Here is a 16,127-nt window from a genome sequence, read left to right as displayed (position 1 = left end):
ATTCTACACCCACCAGAAAGCGCAAAAAAAAACCCCAATGAAATAATGTTTTCCAAAGAGCAAAAGAGCTCAAAATGCAACCCAAGATGACACATGTTATAAACTTGAACCTAATAATCATGAAAAAAGGTATGTTCAATAAGAGAGAGGCATTAGAAGCATTGCTACAAAGGAAACCAGACATGATAGATTATTCGTTCTGCAAATACTCCAGACAGCAGAAATACAAGAAAAGAAGAAAGAAATGCAGCACCCAAGGAAGCCATAAATAACAAAAACATTAACAAACAAAAATTTGACTCTGGAAAAAAAGAAGACAAAAATAGGAAAGTTGTCAATTCTTTATGGTATGCAAAGGCCTTCATTTAATTAGAGGGACACCTCCCAATTATCTAGTAGAAGATGGGCATATGTCATGGTGGTTGTTAAATGATAGTAGGTTAGAGAGCTTAAGACAATCTGCTCCAGGAGCCCCAAATAGGAAAAGAACCCAGCCCTTGAAAAAAAACCCAACAACAATTTTTGCAAGAGGAAGGGGGGATTTTTCTCCTTTCATCCTCCTTCCCTCCACTGGCCATAACATCTAGCAATGGAGCTACTCTCCAAAGGGAAATACCCATCCAACATTTGGAAAGTCACTTTGAGAGAATTTAAGTTATAGTTTTAGAAGACACAAATACTTCTGATAGACATTGACAGGTTAGAGGAGTGGACTCTCTGGGAGAAAAGAATAGAGCTGGATATAGATAGCTTTGGCAATCAAGCATTAAACCACAGACAGGGGTAGACTTTGGGATACCAGGTGAGCATCCCATCCAGAAGGGACATAACAAGAAGGGTGGAACTTTGTGAAGCCTCCACAGGAAAGAAAGGACATCTAGGCCAGGTAGTAACAGAGGAGGCAGTAGCCTTGGCTACATGGGTTTCTTGCATATCGCTACCATATACTCCAAGTTTGTGCCCACTCTTACAAATGCTGCATATGGGAAGAGGAGAATGTAGTACCATGAGAGATGCTGTGATTATATCCTCTCTTATGTTTATCATCAGCTATAGTCCTAGAGCTCCCCCAAAGGCAACGTTTATCTTCTTTAAAACAATAGTAGCAGTGGCATATACAGATTTACATAACAATTGGAGATGTTTTATAGTTGCTGTTTTCATTATGACATTTTAGCAAATGCCTTTGCTCTGGCTAGCTACTGATAGGAAAAACACTAGTTGAGGCTCTTGAGTTATTCAAAGAACAGATCAAAAGACCCACCATCTCTACCCTGGAGCCTGGGAGGAACAGCAGTCCTTTGGGGACACAACCTGAGAGTAAGAGCACCAAGTCAGAAAGGTTAACCCATGGGGAATGTGACCCATGTAAGGGCTCTTTCTTGCTATTTCAAATTTGGAAAAATGTATTGGAAATTTTAATGAATTTTTTACTTCTTACTTATCATATGGATACACATGGAATTGCCCAAATTTCCAATTGGCGGCTCCATAGAAATGGCTCTGAGGTTATGGTCTAGTCCAATATGCCAATAGCCTACTAATTACAGCAGTTACACAATTATCCTAAAATACATTCTCACTCACATTGGGTTATTGCACTGACGTGTTCTGAAGCGAACACCTGTCCCACACGAACGAGAACAGGAGCCAAATTTGGTCCAGGACCCCCAGTTTCCATCTTGCTTCTCTTGATTGGCATTCTTCCACATGCAGTGACCCTTGTAGCACCACTTGAAAAAATCAAGATATGAACTAGATTACTAACATAATTAATATTGATGGATTAATAATATGAAAATAATTCACATGCAGTAGAATATGATGCATATCAATAAACCAACAGTCATTTTAGTACCCACTCTATGCCAATGCTGGAGATAAAAAGACAAAACTAAAACAACCCCTGCCTTCAAGTTTATATTGTGCATATATTTGTTGTTGTTATTGAGTCATTTTTTTTAGTTGTGAATATATTTGTTGTTATTGAGCCATTTTTTTTCAGTTGTGTCTGACTCTTCGTGACACCATTTGAGATTTTCTTAACAAAGATACTGGGGTGCCTTGCCAGCTTATTTTACAGTTGAGGAAACTGAGGCAAATAGGATTAAGTGACTTGTTCAGTGTCATACAGCTACTAAATGTTGAGGCCAGATTTGGGTCTTCTTGACCCCAGGCCTGGTGTTCTATCCACTGTGTCACCTGGCCCCACATATATAGGTTGATGCAAAACATCCACAGAAAAAAAATTTAAGGTTACTTGTGGTGGAGAAGGCATTAGCACCCAGGGAAAGACTTATACAGATAGTATCAATTGATATGAGTCCTGACAGAAAGCAGGAATCTGAAAATGCATTGATGAGGAGGCAGCACCTTCTAGGAATGGAACATGGCCAAGGCAAAGACACAGAGATGAGTGATGGAATGTCACCTGTGAAGAATGAACAAATAAAGTCCCTCTGGCTGGACCAACGAGTACAAAGAAAGGAATAAAGCGAATGAGCCTGGAGAGCTAGGCTAAGGCCCGGTTGTAAAGAGCTTTAAATACCAAATGAGATTTTATATTTGATCCTAGAAATGAAAGGTAACCACTGAAGTTTAATGGGGGTTGGGGAGAGAGTGGAAGAGAGAATAGAACCATCAGAATTGTGCTTTAGGGAATCCACTCTGGCAGCACTTTGCAACGGTGGCAATGGTCCTCTGTAGTTATGTAGGGAGACAACACGACATAGTGGATAGAGAGATGGCCTTGGAGGGAATAGGAAGAGCTGATTCAAGTCCCTACTCTAACACATTGGCTGCGTAGTATGTGGTATACTAAATAGTGTGTGTGTGTGTGTGTGTGTGTCTGTGTCTGCGTCTGTGTCTGTGTCTGTGTCTGTGTCTGCGTCTGTGCGCGCACGCACTTTAGTTGTCATTCTTTGTTCTCAAAGAGGACCAAAATGCCATCACCATGTTAGGGCCAAGATAGAGAGTGTCTGACTGTGGCTGATCAGACCAATATGAACTTGGAATGCTCTACCACAAATCAGGTGCAAATAGTCTGTAGGAACATTGGAAGTAGAGATGACTCTAAATTTGTACATCTCACGTTTCTTTGAGCTACTGCAATTCTGCTTTGCTCACAGAGTACAGCAGCTTTTTTGATACAGAAACGCTATGGTGGGCAGTCCTATGTCAGTGTCTCCCATGTCTTATAATCAATCCCAAAGTTCTTCAGAGAGACTTTAAAAGTGTCCTTGCATACATGATTACATACACATATTGTCTCCCCCACCAGAATGTAAATGTATGGAATGTAATGGCCCCTTAGCAAATAATTATTTATAATGATTACTGATTGATAGATAAAAACTTTCTATTCTCCACTTCTCAGTTAAAGGAAATATTTGAAATTAGCCCCAAACATAATACGAAACCTGAAATGTGCATTATCGAAAAAGGAATTTAGATGTAGGTTTTATAGCTATTTCCCTAAATAAAACTAAATAATCACAGTCATGAAAAAACAGAGCAGAATGAAGAGATTTTTTTAAAAAAATTACATACATAGTGAGAACAAAACCATTAATATGTGATTTAATTTTTCAGAACTTTCTGGAGTAGTGAGAATAGATTCCAGAGAATGCCCCATCCCAACTCTAACAGTCACCGAATCCACACTAAAGCAGAAGGATCTTATCATGACCAACAAGAATGTAGGGGTCACCCAGGGCACTCGAATGAGGGATGATCTGATTATGCCCTCTCTCATGTATATCATCAGCCACAGTCTTGGAGCTCCCCCAAAGGTAAGATTTATACCCTTTAAAATAATAGTAGCAGTGCCATATATTGATTTACATAACAACAATAATAAATTCTATCCATACTGACCTTCATTTTGAAAACCTTTTCTCACACACTCTACCTCCTTTGAGCCTTAAATCAACCTTATAAGGAAGGTTAAAAGACTTAGTCTCAGAAAGATTAAATGAACTGTCAACCTTCCCATGGGTAAGAACTGGCACAGGATGGATTACCATTCAGGTTTTCTAGGAGAGCTGTCTGGTTAGAGACATCCTACCAGAAAGCTTTTATTTTAAAATAAAGCATCAACTCTAAATTTGTCTGTTTTTGAAGTCTTGGCTTTGGAATGCCGGTCTTTCTTAAAGAAAAAGATGCCTGTATGAATAAAGTGTGAGCTACCATTCAATCCATCTGTAAGTTTTTATTAAGTGTTTATGAAGTGCCAGGCACTGTGCTAAGTACTGGGAGATGGGATATATTATATAATGTATCATATAGTTAATAAATTAAACATTTAATATAATAATAATTAATATAATTAAAATAATGATATAATTAATGTATTCACTATACCTTAGATAATATATGACATATTATATATTATATATATGCAAATACACATGCATATATATGTAAATAGAACATATATTCATGGAGGGGGTAGAGCCAAGATGGCAGCAGGAAAGCAGGGACTTGCTTAAGCTCCCCCACAAATCCCTCCAAACACCTGTAAAAATGGCTCTACACAAATTCTAGTGCTGAGGAATCCACAAAATAGCAGAGGGAAACATATCTCCAGCCCAGGAGAGCCTGGATGGTTGCCGGGAAGGGTCTATCACATGGTGCTGAGAGCAGAGGGCAGCCCAGTCAGGGCCACACCAGGACAGACCAGACCCAGTGTCAGCCAGCTGGAAGAGGCCTCGGGTCCATGAAACAACAAGCTGTGGCAGTTACCAGACTTCTCAACCCACAAACGCCAAAGAGCAGGTTAGAGGGAAACTGTGGGATTGTATTCAGAGCAGTCCAGCCCAGCTCTGGGGATGGAGGAGGTCATGGTGGTAGTAGCAGCAGGAAGCTCCTGAGGTTGCCTCCAGACTGCCAGCATCAGCAGCTTCCCAAGTCCCTGGCTCACACAGTGGGAGAAATCTAGCAGCAGATAAGAGAGGGAATGCAAGGAGCGCTTTGGGGGCACAAAGACAGATTGTCTTGCTGTGCCCTGCTTGGATCTGAATTGCGGTCCTGGTTGGTGGTTCTTGGGGGAGGAAAAGTACTGCTGTGACAGAGCCTGGGGTGACGGTAGAGTAGAAGTAGCTCTGAAAATAGCAGTGCTTGGACCCTAAAGCTTGGGGCAAAGTACTCTCTACTCTACAAGCAGTCATATCCTGACAAAAAGCTCAAGGGTCAAGTAGCTGGGAACATGAACAGGCAGTAAAAATGAACTCAGACTAAAACTCAGACTCAAAAACAAACTTAAGATTCCTTTTTTTTATGTGACAAAGAAGATCAAATCATACAGCCAGAAGATGTCAACAAAGTCAAAGAGCCTACATCAAAATCCTCCAAGAAACATATGAATTGGGTTCAGGGCATGGAAGAGCTCAAAAAGCATTTGGAAAAGCAAGTAAGAGAAGTAGAGGAAAAATTGGGAAGAAAAATGAGAGTGATGCAAGAAAACCATGAAAAATAAGTCATGCTAAAGGAGACCCAAAAATACTGAAGAAAATAACACCTTAAAGGATAGACTAACCCAAATGGAAAAAGAGCTCCAAAAAGCCAATGAGGAGAAGAATGCCTTGAAAGACAGAATTACCCAAATGGAAAAGGAGGTCCAAAAGACCACTGAAGAAAATACCACCTTAAAAATTAGATTGGAGCAAGTGGAAGCTTGTGACTTTATGAGAAATCAAGATATTATAAAACAGAACCAAAGGAATGAAAAAATGGAAGACAATGTGAATGTCATTGGAAAATATATTCATGATAATGGGGATGAGTATAAGCAGTTCATTAAAGGTCTCTTGTAGGAGGTGACATTTTACATGAACCCAGAAAAGGTCAAAGTGACAAGGGAATACATCCCAGGCCTGGGGCACAGCCAGTGAGAAGAAGGCATGGAGGTCTTTGGAATGGAATGTCTTGAACAAGCTGCAGCAAGGCCAGTTTGCCTGACCAAGAATACAACAGGGGAAGCAATTTGTCATAAGTCTGGAAAGATAGGTTGGAGCCAGGTTGGGAAGTGTTATAAATGCTAAAAAGAGGAATCTGTAATCAATTCTAGAGGTGTTAGGGAACCACTAGAGTTTATTGAGAGGGGGGAGTGAACTTGTGTTCTAGGAATATCATTTTGGCAACTGTGTGCAGCTATAAGTAAAACAGTTTGGTAAAGTGAATAAAGAGGTGTGAACAAAGTGCCTTAGCAAGGCCAAAGTCATCAGGAAAAAAAAATTCTTAGTCAATGTATATTATTTTATTGGGGGAGCTAAGTGGTACAGCAGATAGAGTAACAGACCTACAGTCTAGAAGACTCCTCATCATGAGTTCAAATCTGGTTTCAGACACTTACTAGCTGTGTGACCCTGGGCAAGTCACTTAACTCTGTTTGCCTCAGTTTCCTCATCTATAAAATGAGCTGGAGCGGGAAATGGCACATCACTCCAGTATCTCTGCTAAAAGAAACACCAAAAAGCCCCAAAAACCCTAATGGGGTCACAAAGAGTCAGACATAACTGAAAAATGACTCAAATCATTTTATTGTTAATGTAGATAAGGCCTGTCAACTGGAGGTCTCAATATGGCTTTTTTTTTGCTTGTTTGGGTACGTGTGTGTGTATGTATATATACATGTATATATATATATACATATATATATATATATATATATATATATGTTTCTGTTACTAGTATAGTCTATCCATGGACCAAAATTGTCTAAGTAGTCCAACCTACATTCCTTTAAGGTATAAGACACTCTGGGCAGCTTTCCCAGTAAAGCAAGTGCTTCTTCTGTACGGGGTTACAAAACATCACTGCCAAGAAACCTTCAGAAGGAAGAGCCCAAAAAGTAATTTCAATCCCACCGAGAGGGCACAAGCTTTAGTAAATGAATTAGTGCTTTGCATTTTAACTCAAAAGTGTAATTACACTGAACTCTGAAACATCAGCGGTTAATTAAACTTACCAATACAGTAGGGAAAAGAAAGGTATATGTTCTCTATAACTTGTCACTCCCCTTTATGCAAACACACACTAGAACATTTTAAGGTTAAAGTTTGAATGAGATATACTCACTTTCCCAGGGGCACACTCGGTCCCATCAAGTGGGGGTCCTTTCTTAGTCTTACAAAAGTAGGGATTATCAGGATGGCTACACCATAGCTGTTTACATGGGTCAAAGGTTCGGAACTGCAAAATGGAGTAAAATGCTTAAATGACATTGTAGGTAATATAAGATTCAAAAATAGTATGTTTCATATCTACCTCATATTATCTTTCTTGTTTATATTTCATTTTAGTTCATTAGCAAAAATTACAGTATGCTTTACATAGAATGGTGACTTATGTAATTCCCAAATAAATAATCTTTTTTGGCTTATCTAAAATATCATATTAATAAATTGCTAAATAAATAAATGTCAAATTAATTAATTTCTAATCTCATGATTACTCAACTAATTAGGCTTAACTGCTTTGTTTATTGATATGAAGGAAATTGATTACATACCTCTGGGCCTCTGTTTCATCATCTATAAAATAAGGAGCTTGCCTTCAAGGTCCTTTCCATCTTTAAATCTAACACTATGTCATTATCTTTAATATAGTTAAATTCACAATGTTAAGATGCAGGAAGGAGATAGTGACTATTATCATGCAAATTTTAGGTAAGACAAAGCTTCAATCAAAATAATTCTATTGTGTCCCTATAAATATGAACTAAGTTAATAATTATAACAGTAATCATGTGTAATTCATTCAGTTGAATGGAACAAAAAAGGACCATTATATTTGAAAGGTATATTATTTGAGAGGTATCTATAGAGATAGGGACTGAACCTGTGATTTCAACAATACAGGGAATTCTTAGGTGAGGAAGTTATTTCCACCATATTTTCCTAATATGAAATTTGGTATTTCACAACCTAAATATATGTGTACACAAACACAGACTTCTATGGAAGATAGATAGATAGATAGATAGACAGACAGACAGACAGACAGACAGACAGACAGATAGATAGATAGATAGATAGATAGATAGATAGATAGATAGAGATGAGAGAGAGAGATGGATAGAGAAGGGAGATAGATTGATCAATTGATAGATAAAGAGATGGTAGCTAGCTATCTAGCTAGGTAGCTAGATAGACAGACAGACAGACAGATAGATAGATAGATAGATAGATAGATAGATAGATAGATAGATAGATAGATAAATAGATAAATAGATAGATAGATTTGGATCTATATAGAGAGAGGTACATTTATGCAGGGTGTCCCAAAAGTCTTAGTACAGTTTTAAGCTTTAAATACCTTAAAGTCTCTCCAGTCTCTCCTCTCTCCAATCCATCTACCCCACAAGTACCAAAACAATCTTCCTAAAGCATATGTCTGACCTCCCCTGCTCAAAAATCTTCAGTGGCTCCCAATTGCCTCTAGGATAAAATACAAGTTTTAAGCTTGAAGAGTTTAAAACTGAACTAGGACTTCTGGGATTCCCTGTAAGTGTTCCATCATTTACAAAGGTTTTTCCTCACAGTCATCCTATGACATAGTAAAAATATTATTCATATCTGAGAAAAGTGAAGCTCAGAGAAATAAAATTAATTTGCCTATTCTCATGTATGTAAAAGATATCAAAACCAGGGATCAAACCCAAGTATTCTCATTCCAAATCTAGTGTCCTTTCTGTTAGATTGATCAGGAGATAACATGCATGTATGTCTGTGTATATACAATAGATACAAGTACATATATATTATACATACATACAAATGTAGGTACATATATGCACACATATGTGCATCTGTATACACATACACACACACACACACACACATACACACGACCTTTTCCCCAACTCTTTAGATAAACTCTGGATTTGTCCACATTGGTTAACTAGAGCATCAAGCCTTGAGATAACTCTCCCTCCCTCACTACCACATCTTGTACTTGGGAGTTTTCCTCCAACAAGCTTTTCCTTGCAAATGAAACTTGCTTCCCTGACATTACTGAGACAAAGGCAAGTAGAGTGCTTTTAAATTATTTGTGGTTAGACTACTTTCTATTATAAGACAAAGGAACTTGCCTAGCTCTAATCTGAATGTAAAAAAGAAAGATGGACTTTAAGGAATCTGTGTGAAATCATCAAGGTTAGCTACTCTCTTTTCTTGTAGGTCTATCAATCACTGCTCTTTAACTTGAAGAAAAGCAATAAACAGAATTAGACTTCCTCACTGAGGCTTCTGAGTCACAGGATAAAATGGGTTTTTATCTCTTTGCTCCTTTTCTTTCTAAGTCTCTGTAGATCTGAGCCCAGTCACCTTCTGCCATAGTATAAATCAATTCATGTGAGGGATGTTCATTCAGCACAACTTATCTAATCAGAATTAGGTGCACGGATTTTATCTTTTACATTTTAATATTACTTTGGGTGACTTACCGCAGTACACATTTTATATCCAACACCAAAATCAAAGCGGCACTGTTCATCCATAGAATAATTGATTCCTGGTAGTTCTGGGAGTTTGGGCCAGTCGTGTTCAAAAGGGTCATCAAGAAGACAGTCATAGGAACTGTGAGAAGGTAAGTAATGGAAACAGTTAAATTTTTGGATATACTTCTATGAAGACAATAACCATAATGAAAAGAAGAAGAGATGGACACACAGGAGGAGGAAGGGGAAAAAGCAAATGAGGAGAAGAAAGAAGGAGGAGGATGAGTTCATATGGACATCTTCCTCGAGGGGCCTTTTAATTCTACTCTTGCATCATAATTATATCATAAGCTCCATCTACATGCAAATCTTTTTTGGTTGCATGTGAAAAATTTAATGGCATGTAGCTAATGTCAGCATTTACCATTGCATGATGCAGTTACATGTGCTGGTTCCAAAAGTATTTCTGTACATTTTCAACCTATTTATCATGTGTTCTGAGAATATGTTGTCAATCTGCTTCCTTCCTTTTTACCGGAAAGTAGTCTTCCCATAGCTGCCTTAGGGTGATAAGCCCTGTGTTTCATTAACATTGTACAGGCTGTTGTTAGAGTACTTTCCAAATCTGTTAAGGTCCATTTTAAAAATCTGAAATTGCATGTCAAGATTAGCATTTCATAGGCTTTGGTTGCTTTCAACATATTCTTGAAACGAAGTTTTGCTTTCAGGACATTGGTAAATTTTTGGGTGTATAGTCACAGCTTTCTTCTTGATACCTTAATGTATCTTTCCTGGAGAATTACGAATATTTGTTCAAACCCAGGTTAACTTCTGGATTCAAGCTCAAAATCTTCTGTGTCTATCTTTCCTTGTTGTACACTAAGAATTTTATACTTATCTACTCCAAATAATATTTTTTTTATCATGAAGGCAAAATTCCATGAGTTGAAAAAGGCTTTTCATGTTATCCTCAAGGAGCCTGGACTTACTGCACAAGGGAGATTATGCAAACAAAAAAATGGTAGAATATGTATAAGACACATCACTGAAGATTGCAGAAATTTAACACCAACCCAATATGAAAGACAAAATATGACCTGGGGGGTAGGACTGTAGATCAGAAACTCTTTGCCTTTCAAAAACTAACAAATGACAATTCCTTGCCCCACAGACGCGGCTCTAAACTACCCTTCAGGATCAAACAAGTGAATTATGATATGACGAAACTATAATCACAGACAGAACTGGTGTCCACAACAACACCAACATAACGCTGATTTGTAAAAACTCAAGAGCACAATTCGGATAGATTGTAGCCTTATAAAAATTTTCATTACTTCCAAACTACACAAAATGATAAAGCTTCCGAAGCTATAGAAGTCAAAGAAAGAAATTAAAATCACATGGCAGCAAGCACAAATCACTCCTGTTGTCCTGTCTCATACTGAAGATCTCCCAAAGATACAGAAAATGAATTTACAACTCAATAATTATATGAATTTCAAAAAGCCATTTTTACCTCTCTGTTTAATAGTCCATTAAATATAATTAAACACTATTTATTATTATATTACTAAATCAAATTAAATTATTTAAAATAACTTAAACTATAAAATTAATTATTAAATTTATTTTATATATCATTTCTTAAATTATTCAATAAATATTAATTTTAATATCAAATAAATTAATATACGATTAATTTAACAAATATCAACTATAACAGCAAATATGTTCATTAATATATAATGTTACATAGTTATCCTAGTTTGTGTTATGATAGTAATCATATTGATCAATCACTTTGTTTGTTTGGTTTTTTTTGGAGGGGGGAAGACAGGGCAATTGGGGCTAAGTGACTTGCCCAAGGTTGCACAGCTAGTAAGTGTGTCAAGTGTCTGAGACCAGATTTGAACTCAGGTCCTCCTGACTCCAGGGACAGTGCTCTACTCACTGAGCTACCTAGCTGCCCCTCATATTGATTGTTAGTATTAATATAATATGTTAATATAGTGTATTACTTTGTTGATCACATAATAATAAAATATAATGTTAATTATCATATTAAAAGATCAAATATAATAATAATCATTTATATGGAACTTCAAGGTTTGCAAGGTACTTTACAAATATTATCTCGTTTTATATTCACCAGAACCCTGGGAAGTAGGTGCTATTTTTATACCCATTTTATAGAGGAGAAAACTGAAGCAGACAGAGATAAGTGACTTGCCCAGGGTCACCACTAGTAACTATCTGAAGCAGAAATTCAAACTCAGGTCTTCCAGACTCTAGTCCCAGTGCTCTGTGCACTATGGTGCCACCTAGCAGGATAGTGACTTGACTGAACACCATTTCTACCTGAATTCTGTCCAAAAAGATGAGAAAAGTGAGATGGGTAATGATAAAGATAATAAAAGCAGCTCACATTTATATAGCATCTTTAGAATTACAGAGATCCTGCCCTACAACCACCTTGTGAGACACACAGTATAAACAGCATGATCATCAATTTATAAATGACAAAGCTGAGGTTCAGAAAGGTTAATGGACTTTGGCATGCTCATACCCATAGTAAGTGCTGAAACTAGGTCATGAATCCAAACCCATCAAAGAAGCAAAAGACCTGGGTTCAGAACCTGGCCCCGACACTTGAATTCCCTTGGGCAAATACCAACTTCTTTGGGATGCAGTTTCTCATCTTTAAAACAAGAGTTTGACTAGATGGTCTCTGAAGTCCCTTTTAGCTCTAACTCTGTGATTCTGTGGCCTCTCTGGGCCTCAGTTTCTCATCTATAAATTGAAGGGGTTTTGGCCAGATGACTGTTTCAGTTTGATATTTGTCCTCAGCACCTATCAAAGTGGCTGGTAGCCAGTGGCTCTTAATACATGATTGGCAATTGATTGATAGAGGGATTTCTTTTACTATCTCTTCCGGTTCAAAATCTATGATCTTATGAAATTATCTGTTTTGAACATCTAGACTTATACTTTGTTGTATGTCCTCATATGACCAAGGATAGACATCGACAACTCATGTCTCTCTTTTCAGGTTATAGTATCCCAGTACTCTCTACACATGTCTGTGGCGTTCTTACTGTATGTATCTTTTCAATTCCTGGCCACTGCACCGGGACCAGTGATAGCGATGAAATGCTGCCTGTACCAGTGGAGCCATAACACTTCCCATGGCTGTCTCATCACCACATCTGTTTCCTTGACCGTCATGCTCCATTCCTAACCTAGAAAGATCAAAATGAGATAAGATAAGATAAGAAGGAACCAAAAGCACTCTGATGAGTATGGGACCTGGCTTGACAATTTCAAATTTGTTTAATACTTGTTCACGAAAAGAAGATCTATGCCAAAGATTCCAAACTAAACCAAAAACAGTACCAATGAAAACTTTTATACTTGTTGGGAAGAAAGCTGGCATTCTTTGAGAAACCACATTTACTATGGAATGAGATATAAAATATAATATACACACACACACACACACACACACACACACACACACACACACACATATATATATATATATGACACATATAATATATAATGAGATAAGATAACTTCCTATATCTTGGTATTGTTTCATAGCAAACCTGAGCCCAGTATGGATGTCCCAATGGGGAGCCACTTGTTCAATTTCAGTACATGGCCCCTTGCCTGGTTTAGACACATGGAATAGTGGGAGAGGAATAAAAATAGCACCTGGAAGATATGACATGCCTCTTTTCCAAGTACAAACACAATTGGAAGAAACAGGAAGAAAAAAAATGTTTTTGTTTTTCTGTCCTTTGGTGGCAAAGAGTGACTTACACATGGCCAGTTTCATGGGCTACTACAAAGGCTGATGAAAAACCATCCTCGTGATTTAAGGTACAGCTTCTTACTGGATGACACATTCCTGTGACTGGTGCATACCCTGTAAAGAATAATAATTTTTTTAAAAATGTTCATTTCATCCAAAAACGCATAAGGGATTGCTGCTGGATCCCTCCCTACCAAAAAATCTTCTATGAAACAAACAAGGACAATTACAAAGCCATGTCCTACAAAGCAGCAACCATCTGACTCTGTCTTTTCTTTTGGATGAAGATACATGAGCTCCTTTATGGCTGCTGTGCATTGTCTGGTCATTGCTGAATATTTTCATTGGCCATACAGGTCACAGATTTAGAACTGGATATGGTCTTAGAGGTAATTTAATCAAACTCCTCACTTTACAGGTGAGAGAACTGAAGTCAAGGGTGATAAACAACTTGTATGACTTTGTTACCATGGTAGTGACCAATTTTTTAATTCCATGGAAACTGATAAGGACATTAGAAGTATGGAATCTGGCTTTTTCCCCAATGCCAATGGAAGAATTCATGACAAGTAGGTAAGATGAGTAGAAGTCATCTTCTTATGTTGGTCTTCATTTTTAGTATTACCAGTTTGTCCAATTCATGATGGATTTTGTGGTTCATTTCCCCCCCAAATCTATACCAGTGGTCATTTAAGAAAAGTTTAATTTTTACTAGTATCATTTAGTCTGGATTTTTTTATCTGATTGGTATAGGGAACTCCTGGTGAGGAAATTACTTCTATCAACGCAGTTTTGTGGCTGTTCTCAAGGTATAATGGAGTTGCCTTGGGACACTGAGAGGTGTCTTGTCTTGGTTCATGTTGCTAATGTGTGTCTGATGCAGGATATGACCCAACTTTTTCTTCCTCCAAGGCTAGCTTTCTATCCACTACAACTGTATGCCTCTCTTGGACTTATACTTATTATAACAGTTTGAAAGTAATGAATACTACGAAGTATTCTTGTCTTTGCAACACTCCAAAGAAGTCAATGGAGGGTGTTAGAAAGAAAGGACAGATGCAAATAATATGAAATTGCATGCACTAAGCTGGTTGGAACACCTGGCAATACTGTCTGATTTGGGGGTTACACAGGAATCTCCTCCTATATGACAGCATCATTACCTTGCATACCAGCAGGGCCAAAGTCTTGCCTTGTTAGAAAAATGGCATGATCGTGGTGCTCAGGATGGTTGGGATCTGACTTCTGCTGCTGACATGCCCAGCGGCATACATTCTCCAGACTCCGAGATGGATTTCCTCTCTCTATGAGGCTGATGGACTGAACAGTAACAACTAATTAAACGTGTACATGCCAGATTTCCCCAAAGCTTACATTCTGTGCCTTTATTTGACACTAAATCTTTGGGCTTCTAATTCTTAGACAATTACTTTTATATTCTAATGAACAGAGAAAACAATGCGTGAGTTTCTAGAAGTATTTCAGAACACTAATGATAAAGCATGCCATTCGTCTCTTGAAAGAGAGAGGATGGACTCGGGTACATAAGGACATAGAAATTGTTGATATTTTGTTACAAGGGTTATTTGTTACAAGGGTTTGGCTTTGTTACTTTTTTTCAGAGTGAGGAACGGTGGGAGGGAAAATGACAAAATATTTTTTAAAGTGTCTATTTGCACGGCATAACATGGGATAATGGGAAGAAGATGGAGCTAAATGTATTCTCTACTTCCTGGCTGTGTATTTTCTGACCATCAGAAGGGTAGGTGAAAAGTTGCCACTTCTTAGAATGTCTAAGTCAAATAAAACAAGTATTTCTTCTCAAGGGTCCACTATATGGTAATCCCTATCTGAATGGGAAAATTCTCTGTTGTACAACATTCTAACATCGGTCCTCTTCCGTTAAGTGTGGAAGTGGTTAAAATGTTTCTTGGATTGGCTTGTATGTTTCGACAAATGCTATTATCAGTGTTTACATTCTTAATAAAATAACCACGGATGGTTCTATGCAGAACACACACATCCCCTAACAAATGATGGAGCTACTAATCCCTGGCTCTTCCAAGGATACCAGCTGGAATCTGCTTACATTCTCTGTGATTGAGATAAAGTAGGTTAGACTGCAGGGACTAAAGCAAGACTCCATGACATTCTATCTCATCACAAGGAGATAAAGGGATATCAAATAAAGGATGAAATAGTAACATAATAGTCTTTGTTTCTCTTTCCTAAATGAACAAGCTCATTAGTATTTCAAACCTGGCAAAAGAAAAACTGAAAGAAAAAAACGCCATACTTAAATATGATGGCAATTATGAAATTAACCTTTTTACCTCTCCTATCAGGCTTTCACAATTAAAAGACATTAAAATCTATCAAAAGCAAAATAGCATTGACTAATTCCATGGGAGAGAATGTGAAGACCATAGAAGTGCCATTTATAGAAGTTGCTTTACAAGAAATGCCTGCTAATAAGCCATATAGTTCCATGATACCTCATTTTTCTTCTACAACCCCTTCTCTCAAAGGAAAAAGAAAACACATCTAAATGGAGAAATTATCCAAAGTTCTTTACACAAAAGAAAGGCTACTTTTGTAAATTATTATATGTAGGTAAAGTGGATCTAGTTGGTGTGATTTAATGATTAAGCAATTTCTCTTTAATTGGATCATATTTATTTATTCAACAAATATTTATTGAGCAAGGCATTATGGGGATTTATACAAAGATGTATAAGACACTCTTCCTATCCTTAGAAGTTTAGGAGTTAGTAGAAAATTGTGAATCTTTATATTTGTGCCTATCTGAGGCCTCTCTGTTCATTTCAAGAATCTGCTTACTGGAAAAGAAACACCATTTTCATAGGCTAA

General features: G+C 37.4%; 1 protein-coding gene across 1 annotated transcript in view; it reads right to left on the bottom strand.

The window, feature by feature from the left end:
• Positions 1 to 16,127, bottom strand: part of ADAMTS3 (ADAM metallopeptidase with thrombospondin type 1 motif 3) — a 269,433-nt gene that overhangs the window by 38,229 nt on the left and 215,077 nt on the right. Inside the window, exons 7-12 of the mRNA XM_036763494.1 lie at positions 14,420 to 14,576; positions 13,265 to 13,370; positions 12,538 to 12,681; positions 9,446 to 9,578; positions 7,078 to 7,191; positions 1,588 to 1,733 (exon numbers count right to left, since the gene is read on the bottom strand). Of these exons, the coding sequence (XP_036619389.1) occupies positions 1,588 to 1,733; positions 7,078 to 7,191; positions 9,446 to 9,578; positions 12,538 to 12,681; positions 13,265 to 13,370; positions 14,420 to 14,576 (800 nt within the window). The remainder of the gene's footprint in view (positions 1 to 1,587; positions 1,734 to 7,077; positions 7,192 to 9,445; positions 9,579 to 12,537; positions 12,682 to 13,264; positions 13,371 to 14,419; positions 14,577 to 16,127) is intronic.

The sequence above is a fragment of the Trichosurus vulpecula genome, chromosome 6, assembly GCF_011100635.1.
Source record: "Trichosurus vulpecula isolate mTriVul1 chromosome 6, mTriVul1.pri, whole genome shotgun sequence".
NCBI classification, from domain to species: Eukaryota; Metazoa; Chordata; class Mammalia; order Diprotodontia; family Phalangeridae; genus Trichosurus; species Trichosurus vulpecula.
The sequence above is the reverse complement of the archived record's forward strand: the minus strand, read 5'-3'. Positions and strand labels throughout refer to the sequence as shown.